This window comes from Falco cherrug, chromosome 10, assembly GCF_023634085.1.
Source record: "Falco cherrug isolate bFalChe1 chromosome 10, bFalChe1.pri, whole genome shotgun sequence".
Classification (NCBI taxonomy): Eukaryota; Metazoa; Chordata; class Aves; order Falconiformes; family Falconidae; genus Falco; species Falco cherrug.
The window spans coordinates 30,211,937-30,222,383 of NC_073706.1; the positions used below are offsets into that span (position 1 = coordinate 30,211,937).

The 10,447-nt window shown below is 38.3% G+C and overlaps 1 protein-coding gene across 7 annotated transcripts in view; it reads left to right on the forward strand.

The window, feature by feature from the left end:
• The window catches only part of TRIM66 (tripartite motif containing 66), a 51,771-nt gene extending 42,676 nt beyond the window's left edge, over positions 1-9,095 (forward strand). For 6 of the 7 annotated variants that reach the window (XM_027810359.2, XM_055723093.1, XM_055723092.1 and 3 more), the window contains 5 exons: positions 155-447; positions 1,984-2,107; positions 3,635-3,709; positions 4,840-4,992; positions 5,577-9,095. In XM_027810359.2, the coding sequence (XP_027666160.2) occupies positions 155-447; positions 1,984-2,107; positions 3,635-3,709; positions 4,840-4,992; positions 5,577-5,846 (915 nt within the window). In that variant the 3' untranslated portion in view covers positions 5,847-9,095. The remainder of the gene's footprint in view (positions 1-154; positions 448-1,983; positions 2,108-3,634; positions 3,710-4,839; positions 4,993-5,576) is intronic. The other variant, XM_055723091.1, reaches the window with a different exon arrangement.
• Positions 9,096-10,447: the final 1,352 nt, after the last annotated feature.

A 10,447-nucleotide genomic window follows, 5' to 3' on the forward strand; every position in this document is an offset into this window, starting at 1 on the left:
GCATTGAGATGAGTGTGGGCCTGCTGAACCCCAGTGCCCTGTCCAGTAGAGTCTGCTGCAGAGAAACCATTTTGTCTGCAGATAACCACTGCTGTTATATGCTTATATATGTGAAAATGTTGGTTGTGTGATCCCAGATTTTTCTTCTTTCAAGATAAATAAAGACAGTCCACTTGAAGGACTGAAGTCCAAAGATGAGAACTCAGAGGACAGAAAATTTCACATGTCCCAGGCTGCAGGACAGACAGAATCTCTGTCTGTTGATCAGAAGCTCAGCAATGGCATCTCCATCATGAAAAAAACTCCAGTTACTCAGGAAGTCAGTCCAATTGAAAATGAGGATTTCTGTGCTGTGTGTCTTAATGGAGGAGAACTATTGTGCTGTGATCACTGCCCCAAGGTCTTCCACCTCTCCTGCCATGTTCCAGCCCTGCTCAGCTTTCCAGTGTGAGTATGTATGGCATTTCACTAATGTGTTCAGTTTCTGCTCGTTGCCTTGGGGTAGAATATATCCTCAGGGATGTACGTGTCAACCTTATGCCAGGACAAGGACAGTATCTCTCACTTGCCTTTTTTGTTACTTTTCTTGCAAAGGGCAGAATTGTCTTACACACTAGGACTAGATGAATTATTAACAAGAACTGTTTCCAGCCATGTATGCCCTTTCTGCAGTTAGCTGGCCAGCACAACAAAGGAGGTGACAGACCTGAGCTTTAAAACATTCTTCAAACTTACTGGAGGAAAACAAAATCCTAACTCTCATGTAACAACTGTGGTGTAGATGTCAGCTCTTCTCTGCCAGAACAGTGACTAGCACAAGGGAAGGGCAATCAGTGAGTTCCTATTCAGTTTTCTAGCCAGTTTTACGGGAAATTTAGGATTATTGGAGCTTTTCTGGAGTTGTTTAGGATGTTGGTTTCCCTAAGGCTTACATTCCTTAACAACTTGTCACAGATCAATTGTACATGACAAAGCCAGAATTAGGTACATGTCCATACACCAAACTTTAAAAGTGAGGGTGAATAATGTGCACTACTGGTGGTATATAATTCTGTTACAAATTATTACCAGGTAGGACCAGAGGCTACTCCATTTGTGCCAAGCCCAAATAACTGTCTCAGCTGAGAAAAATACATTGTGAAGTATTTGTTTGGAGATTCTGGTTTGTTCTTTCTGTTCAAAAAGCAGGAATTTCCATCTCTTGGCTTTTCACTTTTTCCTGTAATAACTAAGTCATTATTAAACTTCTAGTTTCAAAAAAATGTGAAAACAAAGTTTTCCTTTTAAAATAAACTTCCTAGGCAAAGTTAAATTCTAATGAAGTAAATTAATTCCCTTAACTAAATTTCTGTATTTGTAGTTATTTAATATACATCCATCTATAGTTACTCAGGCCCTAATGTTGCAGAAGTTACATCACTGCCTTCATGAAATTCTTCAAGAGGTTTCTGAAAATGGATCTACTAGGAAGGATACTCATACCCATGCAGAATTATGACTGTTTGGTTTTGAAACCTGTGTACTAGCACACATTATGACCATTTCTGATAATGTTGATTTATTAGATAAATATGTCAGTTGGCATATCAATTGAAAGCAAAGATATCAACTATCAAATGGATCTGGTTTTGTCATGTGACCCAACTGTTGGCTATTTTTCCTTATTTTTTTTTGTATTAAAAAACCAGCACTTGAATCAATGCAGCTGCACACACTGCTGGTTCATGATTTCAAACACTTAGTATTTTGTTGTCTTTTTTTCCTATGTGACTGAAAGAGTGCAATGGGAAGAATCTGAAATTATTACACTTCTAATTCAATTGAAATCTCTTGAAGAACATGTAGTACAATGGGCTTCAGATTGCCTGATATTGTAATACTAGTTAAGGATTAAACTTTTCAAATACAGTGCTTCCTGAGGTTTGTTATTTGACAAGGTGGCTGACAAAATTTGACTCAAGGTTTTGGGTTTTTGTTTTGCAGGGGAGAATGGGTGTGCACACTTTGCCGTAATCCAGTGAAGCCAGAGGTAGAATATGACTGTGAAAACACACGCTACAGCCACAGCTATAATGCACAATATGGTCTTGATGGCTATGACCAGAAGGTGGGAATAACTATATATTGTACTGTTTAGAAAAGGACAGGGTATCAGCATGAGGCTTTGCCTCTTCATTGGAAAGACAACTGTTCTGACTTGGTTGCTACCGGAATATTTCGGAGAGTAGTAAATACAACAAAAGCATTGTTAGTATTCAGTCATACCATTCTCTTTTGTCTAGACATTGCTATTGCTTTTCAATTTTAAAATTAGTGTCATGTTATAGAAAGATAACACGGGCAGATTTGGGATTCCTTTCTCCTTTGAACGGGGAAGTCACACTCAGCAGCAGAGGAAGCTTCCATACGTTGACTTTGCCTGGCTTTCTGCCACTCAGTCTTTTTCCTTTAAGACTTGGCACCTTCTCAGACATCTAATTAGGCCGGTTGCAATGTCATTTTTGTGATGTAGACACTTTGACTTTCAGTTGGATTGAAATCATCATATGGTCTTCATATATACCATTAATCCCCTTGAAGATGACATTTAGGCCCAGCCTAGATGAAAGCTTATCTCTTTACATCCCCATGACCACTTTTCGCTATGAAATATCCCATGAAAAAAATGCCTTTTCTTAAAGTCCACTTGGTACTCAGAAGCCACGAGTTCCAAATAAAAGTCTTCTATGTATTGGTCACAGCTGGACAGGGAGGCTAAGTCTGCACAGCTGAGTGCAGTGCTGAGCTGGCCCTGCACGAGTGAAGCCTAGAAAAGGCTCTCGGCTAGTCTGGGCTCCATACATAAAGGCAGCGGCAATGCCCCTGGGCAAGGCCTGTGAGCACAGCCACAGCGCTGCCCAAATGCATCGATGCTGCTTCCAGGCCTGAGGCTATTCTGTCCGTAAAGAACTTGACATAACTTCTTGACATCGATGTGATCCCTGTTTCTATGGGATTGGGTACAACTGGCCAGAAATAGCTGGGATCTGGGACTTGATTAGGAAAGTTCTGTTTAGAAAATTGAGTTGATTAGAAATTCCATCGCTTGAGAGCAAACATGGCTTATGTTTTTGTAGTGCATTTTTTTGCATCAGTGAAAAAAAGCAAAGACTACTGTAAGTATTTTACAGGTTAACAATAATTAAAGTGAACTGTTTTCACATAGTACTACCAACTGCATAACTTACGTCCATTTGCATGAATGGATATGAGCAGTGGAAACATTTTCCATTGAAACTGTTTCCACACTGTTGCTGATGTTGTTTTAGTCAAGAGCCAAGGAATATATCTGGAGTGCAGAAAGGAAACAGTGATAGTGATGAGTTCCCAAGAGTTTTCAGGAAAGATACATACATACAAACATTTTTACATAACGGGTTTTTTTATAGCATTTCTTGACTATCCTCACTTTCAAAACTATAAAAATGCTGTGAAGCAAAACATCCTCCAAGTTAGAGTGAAGTGTGGCATTTTGCATCACAAATGCACAGACTTCATGAAAACTCCCCTTGTTTTAGTATGATTGATTTACTAATGGCAAGAATGAAACTCACTTGTTTGGAATTAAAATGTATTTCACATTTGGCTTCTACAGAAGTGTGAAAAGCTGGTGCTTTCCTTGTTCTGCAGCAGTATGAGCCTCCCGTTCCACGAACCCGTCAGCCCCCTGGTAAGTACTTCACATGCATGGGTCAGAGGGAATCCAAAGAATACTCCGGCATACGCCATGAGTTTTTCCTTTGTCTTCTTGAAAGATATTTGTTAGCTTTTTTTTCTGAACAGCATTGATTCCTAGGGAAGGGTAGATGTTTCCCTCTTGAAAGTGCTTTGAAGGTGCCAGGTTGGAGGCAGGTGAAAGTGTTCTCAGGCCAGGTTTGAGTGCCGATTTAAGATGCTGGTAGGATACTAAAGGTATGTGAGGGGTTCCAGTGATTAAGAAAGTTGACTTGCTGTGCATACATGGAGAATGTTGCACTGCTAAGAGAAAGGCCTGCTTCAGAAATGACCCTGGACTCCCTCTTTTCTGGTGTTTTGCACAAAGGTGGTCATGTGACTGTGTTCAGGGGAAGATGTAGAGACTTTTGTTTCATCCAGGTACTCAACATTTGCAATATTAACTGGCTATTTTAAGGAAGATGTACACTTACGCTATTGTAATGATAGAACATAATGTGAAAGAAGTTGGAGGAGGAAAATGAGAGAAAAAAAGAGTTTATGTGAAGGAATAGTCCAAATAACAATATAAAAAACATTACACCTAAGAAAGGCTTGCAATTAATTTCTGGAACGCATTACCTAACAGGCAGGTTTTGACCCAGAGAGATTTAAGGAGTGGGATATCCTGGTAGCTGGTGCCCATTGAAAATGACTTGCTGAACTTTAAAAGGAGTGCATAGTAGCATATTTTTAGTCACTCTTGGCATACTTCCCACAGTATCAGCTGCCAGTATCTCAGCGCATTATTTTTATAACTGCTTGGGGGACATGTTAGCTAATTGTCAATGTTACATATATTATTGATCATGGTTAAATGGCAACATTTATATCTGGGGATAAACTTTGGAAAGTGCAAATAGCAGAGCAGTCACTGAAGTGTGCTATTTTTAAGATCAATCTTGCAAGGAACTATGTTTTTAATCTAACCAAAAAGTACCCAGGAAGATGATGTGCAAGTGTAGCACCAAAAGACTAGAGCTTTCTTCCTTGATGCAAGGAATCCTCTGCAGTGTCATTGGAGTCACTGGAGACAAAATGTTTTAATTAGAAAGGTTAAATACCTAAATTTTATTCTTATTGCAGGCTCGGCATTATTATCAGATCATCAAAAGGCCAATGGATTTGTCAATCATACGAAACAAGCTGCTAAAAAAGGACAAGTCCCACTATTCTGCACCTGAGGAACTTGTGACTGACGTGCGTCTCATGTTTTGGAACTGTGCAAAGTTCAATTATGTAGGTTTCTAATATGCCTGGGTGGGCAGATAAAAACCAGAGGGTTGCTTTTTCAAGCTGTCACAGTGGTGTAACTATTGATTCCATTGACATCAGATATAGGATTGGGATAAATGGAAGTATCAATCAGTTTTACATTTTGGAAATTCTATTTTTTTAAATGACAGAAATGGAGATATATATGAGTCTGAGAACTTGAGACACATACGGATCTAAGATTAAAGAGGGATGTCTTATGGACAACTTTTTGTAATGATGCTGAATTTTCTGTGAGAAGCCAGTCACAGCCAGTAAAATAGCTAGGGAAAATTCAGGTGCATAGAAATTCCTAAGCAGTGATGACTGCTATTCTTTCTAGTTCACTGCACATCTCAGGTGCAGAAATGTGTTCCTTAATAGCAGCATCTGGTTTTTACTTACATTGTAAATGCAGAGGGACTAAACGGGCTGTAGAAGGTGTGCAGGAGACTAATGGAGATGTAGCAGATAGAACCAAGCTGAGACATTAGGGTAGGTTAGTTATTTGGTTTTGATCCTTGATTTCTGTGTGCAGTAACACTGAAGGGTTATTTGTTCTCTTACAGCCCGATTCAGAGGTTGCTGAGGCTGGGCGATGCCTAAATGCATTCTTTGAGGGCAAACTGAAGGAGATATATCCAGATAGGCATTTTCCTTCAATGCAACAAGAAGACTCTGATTCTGAAGAAGTAGAGAGTCAGAATAGCAAAATGCTGACCCAAGATTTTCAGTGGCCGTCATATGGACAGGAGTGCATTCAGCCTAAAAGGAGACGGCGCCATGCAGTAAGATTGCAAAAGCAAAAGCATTTGGTTGCTAAGTGGCCACCCTGCTAATTCTGTTTACAGCTACTGATGGAAAGTTTTGACAGGGCTGTGTGGGAAAACTGTCAAGCTTCCATCACGGATATGTGATCAGTTCTACAATTTTTTATCAAGAACCTCTGAGTGGAATAAAGTCAGTTGTGTATAAATGTGAGCATGAACAAATGAAGTCTCTCAGGCCACACAGTTATCTTCACAGCAGAAAACTCTGTCAAGATTTTTAAACAGACTAAGCCCTCTAGCTATTCACTGTTTGTTTCCTTTATACACAGGAAAGTGAAAAAACTAAAAGAATGATGTTTCAAGCAGCTAATAGCCTTCCTCAGGTATGACCTCCTCAAGATACGAGATTTGCTATGAGGAATCCAGCAGCATAACTGACAGAGTTAAGGTGTGTGGGATGAAAGCAAAGCACTCGGGCTGTTTATTTAAACTCTCCTAATCTGCTGACCATATGCCTTATTTCTAGATCTTGTGGATAGATAACAGATATGAAGTATTTGAATCTGTCAATATTCAATCTGTTAAATCATGTATATGTTTTGCAGGGTTTACACTGAAGTACTAATGTTTTGGTGATAGGTAATAATGATTAATAATAGAAGTAACATGAAAATAATATGTAATACTGCAGTACCATTTAATAATCTGTTCAACATGACATCTCTGTTTTATAGGGCACAGGTAACCATATAATAATCTTGCAACCTCAATGTGAATGTTGGCCATACTTCGTGATAAATACAATGTGGAATCATAAAAGCTGTAATCGTATTGTTTTATTCAATGATTTTTCTGGGAGTTTGACTGCTCGAGGCCTATGAGATACAGTCTAATGTGATTATCTGATTAGCTGTTTCTTTTGAAGCAGAGCCTTTTCATTAAATCACAAAAGAACAGGTGCTAATAGTGCTAATACTAGGGCTCTGTGTGAACTGTTTCTGAGTGCATACTGGATGCTCTGTTTACAAGGAATGATTCTTCTGGTATCTAATTCATGCTCAGAAAAGCAGTGTGGGATTTCTTGGGTCTCAAAGGTAGCATTTTTATACAACCCAAGCCAGCTGTTTTTCTTTAAAGCAGATATTGGAGTTCAGTAAATTAACTATGAAGCAAATTACATGGTTGTAGAAGTGCCTATAAAATAACATCATATATTCTTGATTTTGTCTGCATATTTTTTGTAGTTGTGATTACCAACAGTGCTAGAAGGTGATGAAAATGTGTATATAGAGAAGCTCAAACAGAATGAAAGGATGTCTAAGGGTTTTTTTTGAGTTTGGTGGGGGTTTTTTGCTAAATTCTATAGTGTGTTGGCAGAACACCACCAAGGGCTGGAAGAGCAATTGTAGAGTTCACTTGAACAAAGAGTAGCATGTAATTGTAAAGCCTGAAGGGTGGGAAAGGTAACAAGATTTGACACCTGGTCAGAGAGTTATGGTTTGCAAGCTGCTTCCCACCCCTTTGAGAAGCAGCTGAGCCATATCTTTGCATGGCCAATGATTTCTTTGTGTGTGTGAGGGGCATCTTCCTCCTTAGATCTCTGCCCAGCAGTGTGAAGCTGGGCTGTGGTCTGGTTCTGGGAGAAGGGTTGTTGCAGATCTCAAACACAGTTCATTTTAATTTGGTTCCTGTAAATAAAGATGATATTTTCAGCATAGTTTATATGGGCTATTTGGTCTGGTAACCATGTATGGTATTTTAGATAACACTTTAAAGTAAAAGTTTATATACAAAATAATAAGATGTGAATGTTATATTCTACTATCTATGTGACTTACTGTTTTCCATTAACTTGGTAGGGAGCTAATGTTTTCTTTGAAGAAATGAAAATCTGGATGTTATAAACTGACTGGAAAACTGTGAGATGAAGGGACAGCCTTTACATTTTCTATATGTGAATTCCTATGTGTGTGCTTTCTGTCAGACTCCTGTTTTCAAAACAGTAAGTGTCTTGGCACAGGGAAGTGAGTGCAGGTTTGTAACTGAATTAATCACCCTTATCTGTGCTACAGGTATCATCTTTTCTCAGTTGGTAAATAATTCCTCCACCAAAGACCTACCTTTTACCATTAATAGCACAAAAATTATATGCTGTATAGCCTTCATCTAGGGACAACTGAGGGAGAACTGGGAGAGGCTATTGACAGCTTTCTCTTTTCCTGGAAAAGCACAGTCAACAAGAGCCTGCTTTTATTTCTTGAAGGCTGTAAGTTTGTTAACTGTACCATTAGTTTTGGAGAACACGTGTTTTAGTAAAATTTATCCAGCTGAAGCTGAATATAAAAAATATTATACCTTTATTAAAAATAGAAGCATACCACTTCGTCATCATATAGAAGATACCCTTTGCATGTGTGCTGGCAGGACTCTGAGCTGAGCACTCTTAAGGCTAACTTTGTTTTTTTGATTACTTCAGTAAGAGATAGTAACAGTTAAAAAAAATACTTGTAAACGTCATGTCATGTTGGTGAACAGAACAAACCTGAACTCATATGTACGACTTCCCATACTTTCAAACATAAATCTGTGGGTCAGGAACTTCACAATACATTGCATGTCATAAGAACAACGTTCTCCATCTCTGATGTTGCCTTAAAGTTGCTGGCTTATGCTGTTCCCGCTGCTGGACACCATACTACCAGGGCCCGTAAATTCTTGGGGCGTTTACTCTGTTGAAGTCCAATTGCACACTGGTAACGGCACTGACAGGTATGGAAGGAAGGGTCTCTATTCCAAAATCTAACAGCCCATGTGGTCCAAAAGAGAAGCAATAAGTTACGTAGTTACTTTTTCTTCTATCACACAGCCTGTTTCACAATCCAGAATGTGTAGGAAAGGAAGCAAGAAGGAATCCCTGAAGTTTTCCGCTGGAAATAAGTGTAGCAGAAATGAATGCCAGGAACACTGTGGAAACCTCCGCGAATGTGCTAGGCTCATGCAAATGCAACCAAGGGTACAATTTTTCCTTTTGTTTTTGGTAATGGGTTACATGTAGAATGGAAAATGTGCTGAAGTAGTTGGAAAAGAGATTAATTACACTTGAGTAATAGGTCTTTTGAAGAAGAAATGACAGCTACAAATTTGACTTTCATTCCCCTACAGAAATTTCAAAGACATACTTTTTCCAGTATCATTACAGAAGAATGGCATTAGAGTTTATACAAACAGGTGTTTAACAATTCAGATTATTGAATGACTGCATGTTTATATGTGTAATGTGCTTTGCTGAACAATAAAATACGTGAAATTATTTTTGGACATCAATCTGAAATTTTTGCTCTAAGTACATCTGTTTTTAATATGTGGATTATATAATATCATTTAACACTTATTAGCGAAGTTGTCGATAACTACTGATAGCAAAGCAGAATGGTTACAAAAGCAGCTATGCTAACACAAGAAATCATCTTTCTGTTTGTGCTGGAGTTTTCAATACCGGGTAGACCTTTTGCCTTATTATTTTTCAGTTAATGTAAATTAGTGAGAATTAACGTGCCATGAACAAGTAACAAAAAATATTTGTAGTTTAAATGTGTGTATACATTAAAGTGCCAAGGAACATACCACTTATACTAATGAGTTTAAAAACCTATTGTAGTGCCTTTAATCAGAAGGCACCAGAGAAGATACTCTAAAATTGAAAATGCTAGAAATTGAAGAATTATGGAAAAAATTACAAAAAAATAGAACAGAAATGCTCTATTGGCAAAAAGTCAAGCAGACACTGCAAGTGTTTTTCTATCATTATTAGTTCCTCTCAGTTTGGTTTATGGGACTATAAAACTATCAGCAGCAGCATCCTGACCTGGAAGCCTACTGGCTTGAGGGGTAAGGAATCCTTCTTTCAGGGTTCCAGCTGTGCTGCTCTTCAGACATAATTAAGAGAGAATTTGTAGATAGAGGTAACTTTTTTTACTGTATAAAAAGGAAAATGTAGGAAAAGTTCTGGGCATGCAATTCCTTCAGGTGTGAAATACAGGCAATAGGCTTCAAAGCTAAGTACCAGCTGAGTTTCTCTGGCTTATCAATGTGATAATCTGAGGGAGAATAAAGATAGGCAGTCATTGTGGGCTAGGGACAATGCACATCTTTTGAAGCTGTCATGGTAGTTCAGGAGCAAGAAGTAATAGGTGGAATGTTTGTTTTTTGAGAAATGTTACCCCACTGTCCATTCCTATTTTTAATGTGTATGAAAGTTCATGTTATTGTCTAGTTATGTGTGTTTTCGTGAGAGCATTTAGTCTACCAAGCAGACTTTTATAGGAGTTTATATTGGGAAATGTAACAGTAGGAACATGGTATTTAGATGGCTTCATTGTAAAAAGTGTTCACTGTGGTGGGAATTTTTACTGTGGAGATGAGAAATTGCAGCATTTAAATCTGTTGTGAAATATCTAGCTCCACTTGCTCCATTTTCATTCCAAGTGTCTGAAAAGAGGTTCTTGAAAGATACTTTTCAGAGAACTTCTTCCTACATAGGATGTAATTTGAAATGGATTCCCTATAAATTCTCTCTCTCAGTATATTTTCGCTGTAGAAAAGTCCTTTTTAGGTTAAGGAGATAAGACATGCATGTGTTTTTTCCAGAGCAAATAGGGTAGTGTCTGAAG